General features: G+C 48.7%; 1 protein-coding gene across 1 annotated transcript in view; it reads right to left on the bottom strand.

Moving 5' to 3' along the window:
* Nucleotides 1-5,668: 5,668 nt before the first annotated feature.
* IRF4 (interferon regulatory factor 4) overlaps nt 5,669-17,865 on the bottom strand; it is a 15,309-nt gene continuing 3,112 nt past the window's right edge. Inside the window, exons 4-10 of the mRNA XM_012734286.1 lie at nt 17,090-17,339; nt 16,244-16,332; nt 15,511-15,655; nt 13,597-13,704; nt 10,872-11,225; nt 8,019-8,131; nt 5,669-6,194 (exon numbers count right to left, since the gene is read on the bottom strand). Of these exons, the coding sequence (XP_012589740.1) occupies nt 6,051-6,194; nt 8,019-8,131; nt 10,872-11,225; nt 13,597-13,704; nt 15,511-15,655; nt 16,244-16,332; nt 17,090-17,339 (1,203 nt within the window). The 3' untranslated portion in view covers nt 5,669-6,050. The remainder of the gene's footprint in view (nt 6,195-8,018; nt 8,132-10,871; nt 11,226-13,596; nt 13,705-15,510; nt 15,656-16,243; nt 16,333-17,089; nt 17,340-17,865) is intronic.

The following is a 17,865-nucleotide window of genomic DNA, read 5'->3' on the forward strand; positions in this document are numbered from 1 at the left end:
CAAGCACTTTACACTGGGGGAAGAAATCCACAGGCAGCTAAGGCTGGTCTAGAATGATGAGGGCCGCTCTCACACCACAGACTCAGCAGGCACCTCAGTCTACAGCTAAAGTTTTCAAGCAATACAAGTCACAGTTCCCTTTACCCCTAAATTTCATTTTATTCTTATACCACTAGGGTCAAGAAACTCAACTTCATTTCTCTTTGGAGTGCTCCCTTTTCCTGGAGTTGGAGCTTAGGATGGCACTGCTTAGGCAGTGCCCAGGCAGGAGGGGAGAGAGCCGGAAGGGGTCTGGCTCTCAGAGGTCTCTATGCAGACACAGCCAGGATGCTCAGTGCCCAGTCACCCTGGAATCTCTCCTCAGCCTGCCTGCCTACCTGGCCCTCTGTGGTCTTGCAAAAACCTTTTCTTGGATTTACCATTCCTCCAGGGATCTCTCCATGAGGTAGATCTTTCTCCTTTATGAGGATTTGCTGAGGTCTGTACACGCATTTCTTCTCAATCTCTTTCTTCTTCTCTCAACTCCAAACATCTATCCCAAGCCCAGGGTGGGAGGCGAGAAAGGGTGATGAATTTTCTAAAGGGTGAAGAAAGCCTTCCAGAAGGGCAAGACATCAGAGCGAAGACCCAGGGGAGAGAAGCTCAGCCAGCTGAGGGGGTGGTGTCAGGAGGAATCTTTTAGGAGCAAGGTGAGAGGGAACTGGGCACAGTAAAGTTTCCACGGGACTAGAGAGTGAACTCAGGCTGGGGATTGGCAAAATAAATGAAGTAGTGGCATCAGACTCGTTGCCAGTTGTCAGACTCATTGCCGGTTCCCCTTCAGGTAGATCGCCATGGGGAGCTGGCCCAGGAGAGGAAACAGGTGCAGAGATGCTCCACTTTCTGGTTGATGCCCCTGAAAGCTCTGGCCATGCCCAGGTCTGTGGGCAAAGAGGCAACACTGAAAATTGCAGCTGACCAAAGAGAAGAAGCCACAGCTTTTGATAAATGATCACAGATCCCAAGTTTGGGTCATTCGCGCAAGGACTGGGATAAAAGGAACTTACAATGGATTATTCCAGAGTATTGGAGGGAAGAGGGGCACCCTGCTGACCACAGGGAATAAGGCCCCTGCCTTTCAGGTCACTCAGGTTAGGCACCTGCCGACATGTTGGCAGCCTGCAGGAGAGGAGTAGCTGAAGGAAGTACCTGACTTCTAGGCTCCTACAGCATACTCATTCCTCTCTCTCCACGGAGAAAATGTTATCTCTGCCTGTGTGCACAAGTTAAGAAATAAGAAGTAGCTTGTTGGAGGGGAAAAAGTGAGATAAGAGTTCTTTATCCAGAGTTGCTGTAAACTTGATGGTATTATTCTGTACCCATAAGCAGTGGATAGAAAAAGATTTAGATGTCAAGATAACACCTGCTTTTAGAAAGTAGAATCTAGTCCACCCAATCTAGTGTGTATACTTAGAGTTTCAAAAACGGTCAGAGGAGAGGGGAAAGGGGATGGGGCGTGGTTTGCTGGAGGGTAGTGGAACATGTGTACGTATGAGAGAGCAAAAATGCTAACGCCCAGACTAAAAGAAAAACTGAAGATTAAAGATTTATAAACAGGAGAGCTGTCAAAAAAATAAGCTCAAGGGCTTGTCGTTCCCTGCAACTCCCAGAAAGAAATAGTTAGTCTGTTACCTGAAAAGAACTTGTTCGTGTCCACCCAGACTTGCTAGGCAGATGGATTTCCCAAAAGCAGTGTAGTAGTTTGGTTTCTCATTCATTTCTCGTAGGTTACCGTTCAGCGATTTCAAAATTAGTGTCCCCTCATGTTCTAGGGTTCCTTGGGCAAACTGCTAACATTTCCCACACCTTCACACAATCTTCAACTGCAAGAGTGTTACCTCCACCCAGTGTTCCTGTGAGACCAGTAAGTACCCTGAGGCTTCATTTAACATGGTCTAGAGGCTCTTGGAAGCTTCCAGTTGAAGTAAAACACAACTAGCAAGTCAACTGCTTGACGAAAGCTCTACAGCATTGGCTGGGATTGTATTTTTTCATCGATGTGATTATGAGTAGCATTGGAGGAAATGAGGTTATTCAAAGAGCTGCTGTCACTGATAGAATAAAAATGGAGCCACGAGGCAAGAGAGAAGGAGGGGCCCTCATCTGGGGTGGACAGGGGAGTTGACAGCAAACAGGGGAACCCCAAAGACTGAAGAGAACCCATTTCTCCAATGCTCCTTCGAGAGTGTTTGTAAAATTGCTCATTCAGAGTGTTGGTTAATCTTTCCTCTAACCACCATGGCAAAATCAGAGGAGCTGTGAATGTGAAAGAAAACATTAAAAGCAATTAAAAACCCACTAGCACTTATAAACAAGGGTGAGGACAGACAGTGGCTTTGGTCATATTTCCGTGTTCTGAAGGAACTTGCTCCACGTTGGGGCAAATTTTGCAGTTTTGTTTTGTCTTTTTTTTTTTTTTTTAAACAAGCCGAACACTCCGAGGGACACTGACTTAGGGACACATGCCAGCCAGGAAGGAAGCAAGCTGCTTCAGCTTGCTGAAAGAACCACCAGGAGGAGGAAGTATTGAAAAAGTCATGGATAGGCGTGTGGAATGACAGATGCCTTAGAAAAGAACAACTTCAAAAAAAGTTTTTATTTATCCATTAAAAGATGAGATGCTCACAAATGTCAATGTCTAGAAAAGCCATTTACAGGAAAATTCACAACACAGGAAAGTTCACAGAAGTTCAACGGAGGCCTTGAGACACCCTGGCCCGGGGGCTCAGCCACAGAGGGGCCAGCACAGCACAAGCGGAAGCTGCCTGGCCCGCGTCCTCTAGAACATGGGGGGTGGAGCCCCAGAACAATAAAGGCCCCCCATTTCAGAGTCCAAGGAAAAACGTGTCGATCTTGGAGGAGGATTGGCCTCTTTTCCCTTCAGCGTCTCTTTCGCCTCCATTCCAGCTACTTCATCACCAAGTTCCCCTCAAAGCAGTGACCGGGTAAAAGGGCGTCCGTGACACCCCTCTTGGAAGCAGAGCCATGGCGGAGATGACACGGCTGTGAAAAGTAGACTGTAGGATCATCCACTGACAGAAGAGCCCTAATTCAACATTTCCTGAGACGCGAGTCAGCTACAAAACAGTTTATCATAAAAATACAGACCTTAAAAATAACCTCACCATTACAGAAACAACATTCTGTAGGAATGGGGAAACTATGACTAAAAAGGAAGAAAGGGGCTTAGAGGGTTGGAATTATGTTTGCAATTTTCCTAAATGGTTAACAGGCCCCCCCACCTTTCTACCACCCCCCCTCAAAAAAAAAAAAAGCATTGATACCACCTGTGCTCAAAGAACATCTTTTTTGAAGAACCTCATGCATTTGCGTGCTTAAGTACTTCTCATTCTACTGCAGGATTTAAAATGTTCCCTGTCTCAATGGACGTTTCTAGCAAAATACAGTCTTCTTGCTGGGTTCTCTAGAAGGTGACTGACTAGATCCCACTTTGCCTGAGGATGAGGAGTTTGCGAGCTTGTGATTTTAATCATCGGTCACCCTGGTTCCTCAGGGTTCCAGAAAACACACATTTTTGACCAACTTTTACTAAAGCCCAAGAACAAGGAATTGGCCCAGACCACACACCAGTGAGGCTTGTGCCTTTCTGCTCTGCCCAGCCCTGCCCACCCAAGCTGATTAGCCAAACAAGTCCCGTGTCTCCCAAGGAGACTGAGTACACTGCGCTTGCTCCTCTTCTCTCACCAAATCAGGGAATAAGGTGGTTGCGCCTTCTCAAAATCCTGAGGCAAACTCCAGGATCCTTTCCCCTGACCATTGCAGTGTGAGCTCATTCAGTGACGTGCCTTCCGGGTCCTTCAAAATTAAAAATCAGTGGACATGACCCTAAAGAAGGGGGGGTTGGGGAGGGAGGCAACCTCAAGCCAAAAGCTTTTCCAGAAAATGTAACTCCAGTGTGAAAGCTGCTTAACATTTAAAAAAGAAAAGAATCCATCCTAGCCATTGAACTCAAGTGTTTAGAGAATTGAGAAGACAGGAACCCCCCTGGGCAGACACCACAGAGACCCTCCCGCGTCCCTCCAAGGTCTGGGTGAGATTAGGTGGCACACAGCCAATGGGAGCACACTGCATAGCTCCATCACAGCAGCTCCTAATTTTATCAACAGTTTCCTCTTAGGATAATATACCCCAAAAATACTTTGCATCTATAAGATGTATAATCGACTGCAGTTCACAAAATACAATCTGCGATTCTTTCTGCGTGGGTCACAAGATACCATTGACTACTGACTGAATTAAGTTGGAATTCGCTAAGAATGCCTCTACAAAGAATGAGGTAAAACTGTATTGTCAGGTTAAAATAAACACTTCGTAAAAGTGGGCTCGAGAAGATTCCATGAGGCTTTTGTTTTTTTTTTCATGTGCTAGTGACAGAGAAATGAAATGTGATGGAACAATAAGTCAAACTCCTGGGATGGAGGGTTTGGGCTGGGGGGAAAAATTGGCAAATGGTCTTTTTAGCCCTCTGTGCTGTTTAGATTTTCTATAAATTTACATGCATTATTTTATCCCTACAAACTCCTTGAAAAAAAATTAAAAAGGAATAACATCTCCTATGCTTCACCACTGAGCTAAACTACAGAAAAAGACCTTAACCTAACATGCAATCCCATCTGCTGAATGAATTTTAAAATAGAAATTAAAAAACAGAGTGCAATGTGAGAACTATCGAGTCTTTTGCTGAGCCTGAAACCAACAGCAACTATTTTGGGGGTGACAAAAATCTCAACACTGGCACCGCGGCCCAAACATCTGCACTTGTCCAACAGCAACGAGAGAAAAGTGAGCCATCGAGTTTACTTCAGCAAGTGGAACTGCGTGATTCTATAAAAAGATGTTTTTTGAAAAAGCCCAATCATTTTAAGGCTCTGTCCACCCATTATTGGCATGAGGAAGCAAGTAATATACAAAATAAGCAAAAACAGCCCACTGAGTCTGCAGTTACGCAATTTGTGAAATCTTGTCATCACCTCCGCTAACAGGGTTCACCAGTTTGAAAAACACTGGCCTCTCCTCGTTAGTGTTGTCATGGGCAACGAACCCATAGCCAAGGCAAATACACAGGATAAGAGGGGAAATGTCACCGCTGCTTCAAAATCTATCGTTCTTGCTTGGATTGCTAATCTTTTTTTTTTCTTCCCTGCTTCGAGACCAAAGTTTTGGCGATACTGTTTAGTAGGAGAGATAACGAGGACAAAAGCTGTTTGAACCAAGAATGCCTAGTTTATAGGCAGATGAAAATGCAATACTCAAGGGCAGCCCTAATGTTTTGGCTCAAGAAAATAGCAAAAGTCTATGAATGGGCTTCAGGGGGGCCCAAGGAGCAGGAGAGAGGGGAGGCAGTGTGAGTCAGGGAAAGGGGGCCTCCCTTGGGTGAGGTCCTGACCACAGAGGGTAAGGAACCACTTCAGAGCCGGAGACACCAAGACCCAACTGCAGTCAAAGACTCTATTTCTTTGTATCAGCGACTCATTTTCTACTGGAGCAGCAGCTACATCATATATGAAACCATTTGTTCCGTGTGCAGATTAACTTAGCTTTGTATGTCCCTGAGAGAGTACAGTTCTGGTGTGCTCTCATTGGTCCCGTAAGTGGTTAATACTGAAACACAAGGTTTCTCATTTTCACACCAGCAAGAATCCATATCAAATTAATAACAGCATTTGAGTAAATGTAAACACACCCTTTGGTCAATTTTCACAGTTACCGTCAAGGACGGGAGGGCCGCAGCCAGCCCTGAAGACCATCCTGTTTCAGGGATCAGCCCATCTGTCCATTTCCTGCAGATATTGCCCAGAGATACTTTTGTTGATATTCTCCTCAACAGTCGGACTGAAGCCCTAATTTCCAAGTTCCTCAAAAGAAAAAGAGGGGGTTCAGTTGGCTGTTCTTCTCAGTCAGATATTTACAAGGAAGCAAAAGCACTTGTCTTTTTACTGTCATGGCTGGAAGGCTACTGTGTGGGGGGCTACGTCATGTCGTCGAAGTTTTCATTCTTGAATAGAGGAATGGCGGATAGATCTGTGATAATCCTCAGGGCTGCTGATGTGTTCAGGCAACTCATAGCCTCTTGAGAAGTGTCCACTGTTTTGTTGAGCAAAATAATACAGCTGTCTGGCCAGAAGAGGTTCAACCTTTAATAACAGATTGAAGAGAGACATTACTGAGATAGTCTCGATAACCTCCTGCAACCCTTTCCTCGATCTGCAAGCAGTTCATTGCCTCCTCATTGACTAATTGGCCGTAAGTCAGGATACCATAAAATGACGTCCAACATCAGGTCCCATAACACACAAAAGCACCTCCTGTGTTTACCATCCTCTACAGCATTTTGTGTTAGTCTGTAACACTCCCTAACCTACAGACAGAATCTATTTGATTTGGGGTTTCAACTCCAGTTAAAGATAATACATTTAAATCAGTGCCCCCTTGAAAATTACGTTTTACCAAGGCGGAAGCAGAGCAGGTAAAATTAAGGAAGCTTGAGGCAATATTTAAGGAAATGTTGAACAGTACGTTTATTTTCCACAAGGGCAGCTTGACAGGGATGACGTGAGTCGACCCTATGAGCGATGACCTCTGAAATTACCCAGATGCTGTGTAGGTTCTAAACCAAAGACAGCAGAAGAAAACCATATCAAACAATAACAAAACTGCCATCGCGGGAAATAGATGTTAACTGATCCCAAATTCAACTCACTGGATGCATCACATTCACCCTAAAAATTTCACTTTAAATTGTTTTTGAATTTATAATTTTTGAGAAAACTTTATGCTCTCATGAACGGTGCTATTAAATCGAGCATTTCTGTTACTTGCGTATGACTAGTAGGAAGGACCTGAATTAATTAAGGGAATAGGCATTGCTGGTGGGACACACCATAAAAACAGGTTTCACGAGTACTGGATGGACTTAAGAGAAACTTCCGAACCGTTCTACTGCAGAAGTTTATTATCAACTGTTATGTTATTTATCCATGTTGGGTTTATTAGAAATCTCACAATCCTACTTGTTAATACACCATCAGTCACTATATCAATAGTTGTATCAATCTTGGGTGAGAATTCACGTGAAAGATTGTAAAGATTCAGATTCTATTTTTGTTGGTTGATTGGTTTTTGGTTTTATAATCAAGAGAAGAAGATTGCATGGTTGAGATGAGATAGTGTTTTATTTCATTTTTCAATAAGAGACCTTCTCTCAGCAAAAAATTGATCTGGATTTTGATCTTGTTCCTATCCTGTACCTGGACCCCTGAATGGAGAGAAGGAACAATGCAAACTTCTCAAATTCAAAAATCTTAGGTGTTCAAATATCTTGTTTTCTGGGGCAAATTAATGCTACATATCATCTACCTAGGACTTCTTGTTTTCTTTCTTCAGGAAAGGATGTTTGCTTCCCTGGTAGACCTAGCTTAAACTCTACTGAAGGACATGATGATGGTCTGGTTTATTGGAATTCCTTATAAGATTTACCTATCTCCACATAACACCTGCCATTAACCTTCACTAATTGAATCATTTCTAAAATTTCAGAAACCAAAGGGAGGCTGGGAAATGTTTGCAGGGAACCTACAAGTCAACACACCAGCTTCCCACTTGGAAAAAGCTTCCCCATCAAGTGAGTATCAATTTTCTGACTTTTTAAAGCAACAGTAAACATAGAGAACATAAAAGGTAACTTTGAACATGAATCCTTTAAAATCCCTACCAAATAGGAAAACGGCCATTTCTTTGAAAAATTAAAAAGATGCAACACCCACGGCTCGGGGATCACCTCCCAGGGTGTGCGAGCTCATCTGTGGGCTGGGTTCTCTGTTCACTGAGCTATGCTTCCTCCTTCATGATTTAACCAGGTCACCTGACATGTGCTTTTCATCTGGGACCTGTCTACACAGGCGCCTGCCCTTGATGAAGAACGGGCAAATTTGATCACTGGGATGCAACTGAATACTCACATGAGCAGTGATGAGCTTCCTCTGCCTCTGAGGGTCTGGAAACTCCTCCCCAAAGCACAGAGTGATCTGGAATCTTGGCAGGGGCCGGCCATGGTGAGCAAATGCTTGCAGCTCTGGAGGAAACCCACAAGAAGAGAAAATATGCTCAAAACCTCTCATCCTTGAATACGCCAAGTTAAAGCAGAAAGCAAGAGCTCACTCTGGATCTCAACACCTGAAATAGGAGAAGGTTCTGCTTCCACTTTTCTCTAATTGGGGTTTTTGGCTTTCCAGAGTCAGGGGAGAGGCTGTGCCTCCCCATCCCAGGCGTGCCTTTCCCAGGGGCTCCAGGTTTCCCTAAGTAAAGGGAGTAAGTCCTGTAGATTAGAAGCTTGCTTTGCAGTACTGGTCCCACTGGATGCAAAAGGGAGCAGAAAGGAATAAATGAGGGAGAAAATGGAAAGAAACAGCCATAATGAGGCCAAAGCACAAATTCCACCAAGGAGAAATTAACATTAAAAAAAAAAAATCAGAATCGTGTTTCTTGCCCCAGGACTATTGACAAACCTCATCTCAAAACCGCTGAGTCCCCATAATCCAAAATCTGTGCTGCCCAGCCCCCTACATGACTCAGGCCCCCAGAACACGTTCTAAGTCATCCTGGAGACTGGGCGCCATGACCCGCAAGCCCAGACTGACTGTGTGACTGAGCTGACTGTTCTCAGTCTTTCGGGACAGCAGGTGATTCCATAAGCAGAGGCCTCTGCTTCTGTGGCTGTGTCCTGACCAACCACCACTTCAACACAAGGATGCAGAGCGGCTGGAAGCACAGCTGGAAGGCTGTTCAAGCCCTGATCTGGTCTGGGGCCCTCCCTGACCCATATTCAGGATGATTCCTCCACCTCCAGCTGCTCCTGTCTCCTTCCCCAGAGTGAAACATCAAGTCCTCCAAAGAAACAAGGCTTCACCTTAGCTGCTACAACTTCTGCAGAATGGCCTGCGGAGGCAGATACATCTTTATCAGATAGCACCTCATCTGTGCCTGTGGGACTGTCCCTAAGAGTGTGCAAATCCTGAATGGGTAGATATCAAAGATTTCCACCGGTCTCTTCAACGGAAGAGACGTTTCTAGCTAACTCACTGGACGAGTTGACTTCCTGCTCTTTCTTTTTTTTCCCCCAGAATTCAAATCAAACCTAACCTCTAACTGACTTAGTCACACTGTGTAAAAAGCTCCCAGACCAGCGAGGCCTGAGACTACACCTACACAAGTTGATCAGACTGGCAAGTTGGCACAATTTTCTGAAAAAGCCAAGCCTCAGAAGCTTGATAACAGCAGCAGATTCTGTGGGAATCCTTGTTATGCAGATGAGGGGGGCACACAGCTGCTATTTTGATTCTCTTGCACCTCAGGGAACACTTGGAGATAAGAGGTACAAAGCACAGCCCTTGGTACAGATAGAGAGAAAAAAAAAAACCAGCTCCTGCTCACAGATGAATATTCACCTCCAGGTGATGCCTCCCCAGCCTGCACCAACTCAGTGCCCCGTGACCCGTGACCCAAGCTCAGCTTAAGGTCCCTTCCAACAGGAAGGCGCCACCTTCCTGAACTGTGCATGGCCAGAGAAGGGCACAGGAGCAAGAGCCACCTCCCCAGGCTCCTTCATTCAAGCCCTGGGTCAACTTCCAAAGCTAAAAGCATGTACAGTCTTCCAGGAATTTGATCCAGGAATTTGGGGGACTGTTGCAGGTGCTTCTGCAGACAGGGGTGCAGACAGGGCGTACTCCCTGAACCCCGCTCAGGATCACCACCCTGGACCCCAGGCAGGACAGAATAGCTTGGAGGGACTTCTGCAGCCCAGACCACGGAGGGCGGGGTGCAGACCCACCAGCCTCTCTCACCAAGGTGGCGGGTAGAGGGAGAAGCAGGGATGCAGCTTGTCACACCTCTCTCGTCACACCTTTCTGTCCTATCTAGAGACTTGTTTGGGCACCAAGAGAGACCTAAAGGAGTGCTGGGTAACTGGAATGCAAAAGGCTGCGCGCATGTCGATGGTGTGCGAATCCTGGACAGTCCTGTTTTCATTTGAAATGAATCAAGAACCACCTGCAGGGACAGGTGTTTCAGAAGAGAGTGCTTATAGAGGTCGAAGTGGAAAAAGAGTTAGAAGGCAGTTAGCTGGCAGGGAACTCTCTCCCTCCAAATGAGATGCTACAATAGATCCTCCCCACCAGCACCAGAGGAAACTTTGACAAAAACATGGCCTGCAGAGTCACAGCTCTGGACTCACCTAGCTATCATGAAATCAAAAGTAGGAAATCAAACCTTGGCTGGTGCTGGAAACTGATTAGAGGTCTGCATGTCACTCACAGCCTTCTCCGCACTTGCTAGGTCGGCTGGGCACACACCCATCCTTCGCCCTGCCAGCCTAGGGCGCGTGTGTCTAAAAAAGGACGCACTGGCCACTGGGCATGCCGGTAGGATTCTAATCTTTACGGTTTTCCTAGGAACACTGAAAGCTGAAGCAGCAACAGATATGCCTGCTGAACTGATACCTCCGATGCAACAGAACCTTACAAGTAGGTGACCACCTGTCGGAACCTGCAATGTCAAAGCATCAGCCAGAACTGAGCAATCTCCCGTCTCGTCTTGTATTGCTGATGATGGACAGGAGCAGGCGGTAGAGGCAGGTGACCCCGCCAGGACACCCTCCCTGGGCTTAGGCGCAGGGGCTGCCAGGGTGAAGGGGAGGACGCCCGCTGCCCAGGGGGGACCTGCCCAGGGGGGACCTGCCCAGGGGGGACCCATGGCCGCCTTCACGGGCTCTACGGCTCACAGGTGGAGGGCGTCCAGCAGGCTCTTAGGTGCGTTACCTGATAGGAACTGCTGTGTGTCGAAGAGCTTGCAGGTCTGGTCTCTCTCCAGCTTGTTGGGTCTGTCACTGCACAGGGCCAGGGGCCCGGACCAGTAGATCCGGCTCTGACACAGTCTTTTGGCGTAAAGTCCGTCGGGGGCCATCCAGAGGACCACGCCCCTCTCCAGGTGGCTCAGCAGTTTCTCAACGTTTTTCCTGTGGCCGTTGTCTTCTGGGTAGGGGAAGAGGACCTGGTCCAGGTTACTGACGTCAAAGGTGTGGCCGTGGGAGATCCGACAGCCTTCAGGGCTGGTCGTGGTTACCTCCTTCACCAGGCTCTCGCGGTAGTACAGGCAGATGTGGAGTCGGCAGTCTGCAAACACAGAGCTCTCAGGTCAGGGCCGGGGTCAGGGCAGCTGGCTGCCCACCAGGCCAAAGTGCTCAACCAGCACAGGCATTCTGATGGGACAGTGGTATCCCAAGGTGTAAAAAGTAGCAGCCTCCGGGTCTCAAGAAAGTTAGGCAGTGTTGCATGCGCTTACCTCTTTCCTAGAGAGGCACAGATGGCGAGTTATTAGAGAAATTCCACAAAAAAGAAACCTGTTTAACGTCTGACTCAACATTTTCCAACTTCAGGTATCTATGGAGCTTTGGGGCGGGGCTGGGACAGCGTAAGACTCATGAGATTTCTGCAAATCTGTTTGACACGTGTTAGAAAGCACCCGGGTTAAGAACTTCCTATGTCACTTTTTGGTTTGGTTTTTTGTGTGTGTGTGTTTCTTTTCAGTGATGATAATACTGATGACAACATTTACATAAAAAAAAACTGCTATGAAACACTGAATGAAAATTCATCTTTAAGCATGGACATCAGTTTTGACTGTGGAGGAAGTAAACCCTAAGTTTAACTTGGGCTAACAAAGAGAATATAATGGTGTTTCATTTAAAAAAAAAAAAAAAAAAAAAACCTAAGTATGCCCACACATCTGAAACAGCCCTAAAATATCAGTATGAAGTCATCTAGATAAAAAAAACACAGTTATACACAAACATGTAGTGATGAGTAGAGAAAAGTACTGACACCCTCGTCGGCCTCTGGGGGTTGGGTACATGATGTTTTCATTTTCCCTCTTTGCTTTTCTTATTGTTCAATTCATTTTCTATAGTGCAGTTGTACCACGTGTGTGATCAAAGCAGTTTATGTGGGAAAAAAAGGAATCACAGAGGACAAAGTGTTTTAAGTGTCAAGAGAAGCCTCCTGGGTGCTGTATGATCATGAGTTTGACGGTAACGACGTCTAACCTCATCTTCTAGAACATGAATCCATGCTGCTGACCTCACAATCTTTTTTAAAATGGGTCTCACAGACTGAATGGGCCAAATTAGGTCCATAATGGACCCCTTCCCTGAAATCAGAGGCCTTCCTGGATAGATCTCACCCTGGCGAATGGCCTGGGGTTTAATAAAAGTGTCGTTAGCTGGGGATGCCTCCTGGTGAAGAAGCAATCTGTAGCATATATACTACAAAAAAAAGGAAACCCACAAAACCCTCCATTCGTCCATGCCAGGTGCCGAGGTTCCAACACCCACATTGGTGTCCTAATTCTCAGTTCAATTTCAGCCACTGTGGGGACACTTCTCAAATGGTGAACAGCGAAGAGAGTGGGTGTTGGCTATTTGGGGTGACTGGCGGGGCAGGTTTCATTTCATTTAATGTCATCAGAAATCACAAGATCACGGTGCTATAAATAGCTATTGATTTCCTATGCATCAGGCACCCACACAAATCTTACGTGCTCAAGAAAAGGAGTTGAAATTTCTAAAAACAAACCCCAGCCTTTCTGCTCGGAAACACCTCATCCTCAACTTTGAGAGGCAGCGGGGTCCACTGAGAACCTCGCCATGCAAAGAAGTCAAGGGAAAAACCAGCTCCCCTGGGTCTGAAAGAGCCGCTTGTAATACACATCCCCCCGAAGCCCTGAGCATTTAGTCGAGGGTTTATTGCTGACATTTAGAGAGGCCAGGGGCAAGGTGAGAATTCTGAAGCTATTCATTTTTGATAGAACTACTCTGAGCTATTCATGTTATACCAACCCAAAATGTGATCTAAAGAAAGAAATGTGGAGACACTGTAGCTATTCGGAAGGCCTGAGCTGTCTCCTAAAAACAGGCATCACTTCTGAGGTGCGGGGACTGCAGAGATTGTTCTGGACATGCCCCTTGAAAATCCTATCTGGAATATGCTGTTTGCTTGCAAGACTTACCAAACGTCACAGGACAACCACAAGAGCTTGTTGCCTGGAGCCACTAGCAAGTCACAACGAGAAAGGAGCTGGAACTCATGTCCCAGGGAAGAGCAAGAGGGAAACCTAATGTGGACCACACCTGGAAGGACATTCAGCTTTTCAGAGTAAGTGGCCCTTGTGCTTTCTTTCTTTCTTTCTTTCTTTTTTTTAAGAACCTACACTACAGCGTGAGAATGCTGACTGAAGGGGGGCCTGTGTGAAAGGGACGGGGCATGTGTCTGTTCTCGGGTGTTCCGAGAGATGCCAGCAGGGAACTTATAACAGGTCGAGCCGGAGCGGTAGCACAGCTGCCTTCTGAGTGCTTCTCCACGACACGGCCTGGGATTGTGTCCATGTGTCCAGGCCCCGGAGGTAGGAGAGAGTCCCCCGGACTGTGCTCACTGCCCCCCAGCTCAGCCCCCCCAAGGCGGGCCTCCTGGGGGACCGCGCCTCACTCACCTGAGAGAGCCAAGGCTTCAGCAGACCTTATGCTTGGCTCTATGGGGATCCCGGGAGCCTGGGACTCAGGCGGGGCACAAGCATAAAAGGTTCCTGTCACCTGGCAACCTGCATTTGCAAATAAAAATCAGAGGATGTCTAAGGAGTCTGTCCATCCCTTGGCTAGGCGGCCTCTCCCTGAGTGCCGGGGGTACCCGCCCGAGAGAGAAGGGCCCAGGGTGCTCAGCACTCTCCAGAAGCACGGGTAAGGGCGCTCTTTTCACAGCTTTGGAGGGAACTGGGGGCTCTCTAATTTCTTTCCTTTCTTCCATCTTTCCCTCTCCCTACATTCCTCCTTCCTTCCTTTCCCTCCTTTTAAGGTTTGCTAACACTGCTATCAGCTCAGATAATTGCCATTGTGTAACTGGGCGTGTGTGTGTCATGAGAACATCTGGGCTCTAATCTCTTGGCAGCTTTTGACTAAATCTTGTTACAGCTCACCATTTTATGATGACCATACCGGCCCTCCGATTCCCAGAACTTAGTCATCTTATCATTGGAAGTTTCTACCCTTTGACAAATACCCTCCACAGTTCATCAGCAGAGGAACTCAACAAGGTGGAGTATTTCATCCCATTCACACAGCAAGGTGCCAGTGGGTCTACGTAAGTTCTAACACACCACAGAGCCAGATTGATTAAAAACCCACACTGCCCAGTCATGCCAGATGGTCCGTGAAGTCAAAACAAGGGCCTCTGGGCAGCAGAAAAGCTGTGACAGGCAACAAGCACACAGAGAGGAAGACCGGGTGACAGAATGGGCACTTCAGCCTCAGACGCTTCAAGCTGCCCCACCAGTCACACAATTCTAGACATTACTAGCTTCACAGAGCCCAAGCGCTGCACACAGGTGATTCTCGGACAGTAATTCCTCCACTTTTCCATGAGAAACCAGCCTCTGCTGCCAACCACCCTCGAGAAGTGAGCAAAACCAAGTTCCGAGCTTTTGTGGAGCGGCGTGTCTCAACACAATTAAGTAATGGCGCGCTTCATCAGCAACACGCAAGCCGGGAGTGACCTGAGCTTGACGAGGGGAGAAGGGGACGGGACAAGCCGTGCAGGAACAGATCTTCCCAGAACTGACAAAAGGAGCCCAGCATTTGACCCTTCTCAGGATTTCTAATTAATAGTGAAGTCAAAACTTGGGTTTTGTTCTGTGGCGTGCAACTGTGAGCTTTTGTCTGCGTTGAGCTAGTGAGCACGCCTGCTGGGAGATGCATCTTGACACCAGGGGCTGCCTGCAGGCCCACAGCCATGTCATCCAGAATGAGCAAAGCTCTCTGGAGCCCAGCCTCTTCTGACGTCACTTCTAACCCCGAGAATAACGCAATGCGTTCAAGGGCCATGTGCTGGCTGACCGATCTCCAGGTGTCTCCAGAGGGAGAGTGTGGGTACAGCCGAGTACCCATTTCACTGAGGAGTGGACAGAAACAGACCAGAGAGATGAGGTGACCACGGGGTCAACACTTCTGGACAATCCAAGAAAAAAGACAACCAAAACCTATTACCTCTGGCCCAAGATTAAAACAACGATTAAACAATCTACCAAACAAATGGTTGAAAAGAGAGAGCCAAGTCAACAAATAAGTAAGTCTGGTTGTGAAAGGAAAGCTGGGCTTTACGGGCTGAGAAGGTGGGTCTCTGACCCCCCTTCCTGGCCATCCCGGGGTGACGCGGCGGCTCCTGGCTGCTGGGTTCATCTCAGAGAGGTGTAAGCTCTGGCCCTTGCCGACACCTAACCATCCCAGAGGGGAGAGAAAATGGGCTGCAGGGAGAAGGGGCAGACGCCTGGGATTGGCCAGAAGACAGAGCGAGACACCATCAGGACCCGTGGGGGTGGGGGGGGACGCCTGCACCAGCCTCAGCACCCTCTTACCGTTTTCACATGCTGGGCCTTGCCAGTGGTGGCTGCGGGGCCCAAATGGCACAGGGCACTGATAGGAGATTTCAGGATGCGACTGGTCAGGGACGTACTCCCTCCAGCTTCGATCGTGCGGAGGCATCATGTAGTTATGGACCTGCTAAAGGCGCGTGAGGGAGCGGTCAGGTGACCCACAGGTTCAGGCTCAGCCACTGCGCCTCTCACGCCGACAGCTCAAGGGGAACCTCTGCTCTGGCCGCCAGCCCAGTCACGTCATCACCAGAAAGGCCTTGCCAGCGACCAGCCCCGCACTGGTGGGAAGCGGCAGTGAAGCCTGGCGGGGGCACAGTGGAGCACTGTTGCAGAACCGCTGTCTGGTTCCATCATGTGCTTAAACCTGGCGCCAGAACGCTCCAGGGAAGGTTGTGCTCTTTGCCCACCAAAGGGAATTCAACAGAGCGGCCTTGACAGCAGGAAGCCTGAGGGGGTCAGCTGCCCTGCGGTTTCGCATGATAAAGCAAGCGCCACTTCCACAAACCTTCCGCTTCCACCAGCTTCCACCGAGGGTTTCCCAGATTTCAGACTCAGCAGTGGCAGGCGCGCGCCACGAAAACCCACACGGGCTGGGCCGCCAGGGAAAAGCCGCCGCTTGGGTCGGCCTTGGGCTCTACGCTAGATCAAAGTTCTGCTCTTTCCGGCCTGGCTTCCCCGTCCCTCCCAGCCCCAGGCTCTCAGGCCCTGGAGGTACCTGCGCCGGGAGGGAGGTGTATGGACTGCTCATGGTGTACGGGTGGCTCATGGCCATCTGCGGGTCTTCCAGGTTGATCTGCTTTGCTCCTGAGTGATTGGGCAAGAGGGAAATGGCACGGCGTGAAAAAAGGAACCGATAGAAGTCAATGTCAAAACTTAGAAAAATACCTGCGCGTTTAATTCCTAGAATGCACAGCACAGTGCGGACAAATAAGGCATTTCTCAGCCCTCCCCTGGGCCTTTACCGCGTGTCTGCCAGGTCGCACCGCCCAGGCCAAGCGGAGAAACGGGCAGGTGAGCACAGGAAGCGGGGACCCCGGCCCCCACCAGACAGGGTGGGTCCGCAAGCGGGGTGGCCCGGAGTCTATTTCAGATTCCAATTCCTGGAACTACTCTGACACACCGGTCGGAATCTTGGAAGGAGAATCGGAGCTTGCGTATGCCAGCGAAGGTAGCACACTCCGTAATAACAATCTCTAAGCGGGTGTCTGTCCCCCGGGTCTCCCCGGGGGGAGCACGAGCAAGTGCTTGATCAGCAAAAGCTTCTCACAAGCTTTCTGTTTTGGCTGGAAATCTGGCCTGCGCCCTAACAAAACTAACTGGAAACACGCAAGCATGTCCATGCACCGGCCAACACGCAGGGGAGGCTTGGGGGTGTCAGCAAGCGATGACCCTTCACTGATTCCCATGAACTTCAGGGGACCCTGGGCAGTGAGGCTGCTGGGCGTGAACCTGCGGCAGACGGCAGGTTTAAAAAAAAAATCAAATTGCGTCAAAGGACCCAGAGAGCGAATGGAAGGTGTCCCAAGCTGCCATGGGCTGGCACACCGAGTCGGGGGCCCACCTTTTTTGGCCCCCTCAGGAACAATTCTGTAGACTTTGTAGGGGTCGGAGATGTCCAGCTGGCTTCTCTCCACCAGCTCCTCGAAGTCATTGCTCTTGTTCAAGGCGCACCGCAGGCGGGTCTTCCAGGTCGGGGGGTCGGGTTTGTCTATGCCTTCTCGAAACTTGCCTTTGAATAATGCCCACGCCTGTGCGTGAAGAGGGAGGAACGTTAAAATACAGGTGGCGAAGAAAGCCTGGGGGTTGTGCTTCTGAAGGACATCGCAGGGCTGAGGTGTTTCAGGTGTTCACCAGGTGAGACCCGTCCCCTTGGGCCCGCTGCGGTGGGCTGGAATGAATGACTTGAGCGCTTTCTAGGGCCTTGTGAAAGGTGGTGTGGTATGAAGCACTCCTGACAGGAGTCCCCCACTCAGTGTCCGAGGGAGCGTGAGTGGAACTGGGAGCCGAGCTGATGCACACACAGCACGGCCGGACAGCCAGACACCCGGAGGTATTCTGAGAGCAAGTTCCCTCAGGAAGTCCCCTGAGCCTGGGCCCCTGCACAATTCACGGGTAAACTACTCTGGGGAAACCAATGGTCGCGGAACACACGAGCAGGCAAGAGAGAACCATCCAGAGAGGCCCCGAAAGAGGGCCTGAGAGCGAATGGGGGGGTGTGGGAAGGGGGTGTAGGAGGAGAATTGGAAGGGGGAGAACAGGAGGGGAGGAAAGGACAGGGGAGAGACTGCCAGACAGGGACCTGTACAAACAGAAGTAGAGAAATTGGCGTGGAGGGAC

This window comes from Condylura cristata, unplaced genomic scaffold, assembly GCF_000260355.1.
Source record: "Condylura cristata isolate star-nosed mole 26May11 unplaced genomic scaffold, ConCri1.0 scaffold00052, whole genome shotgun sequence".
NCBI lineage: Eukaryota > Metazoa > Chordata > Mammalia > Eulipotyphla > Talpidae > Condylura > Condylura cristata.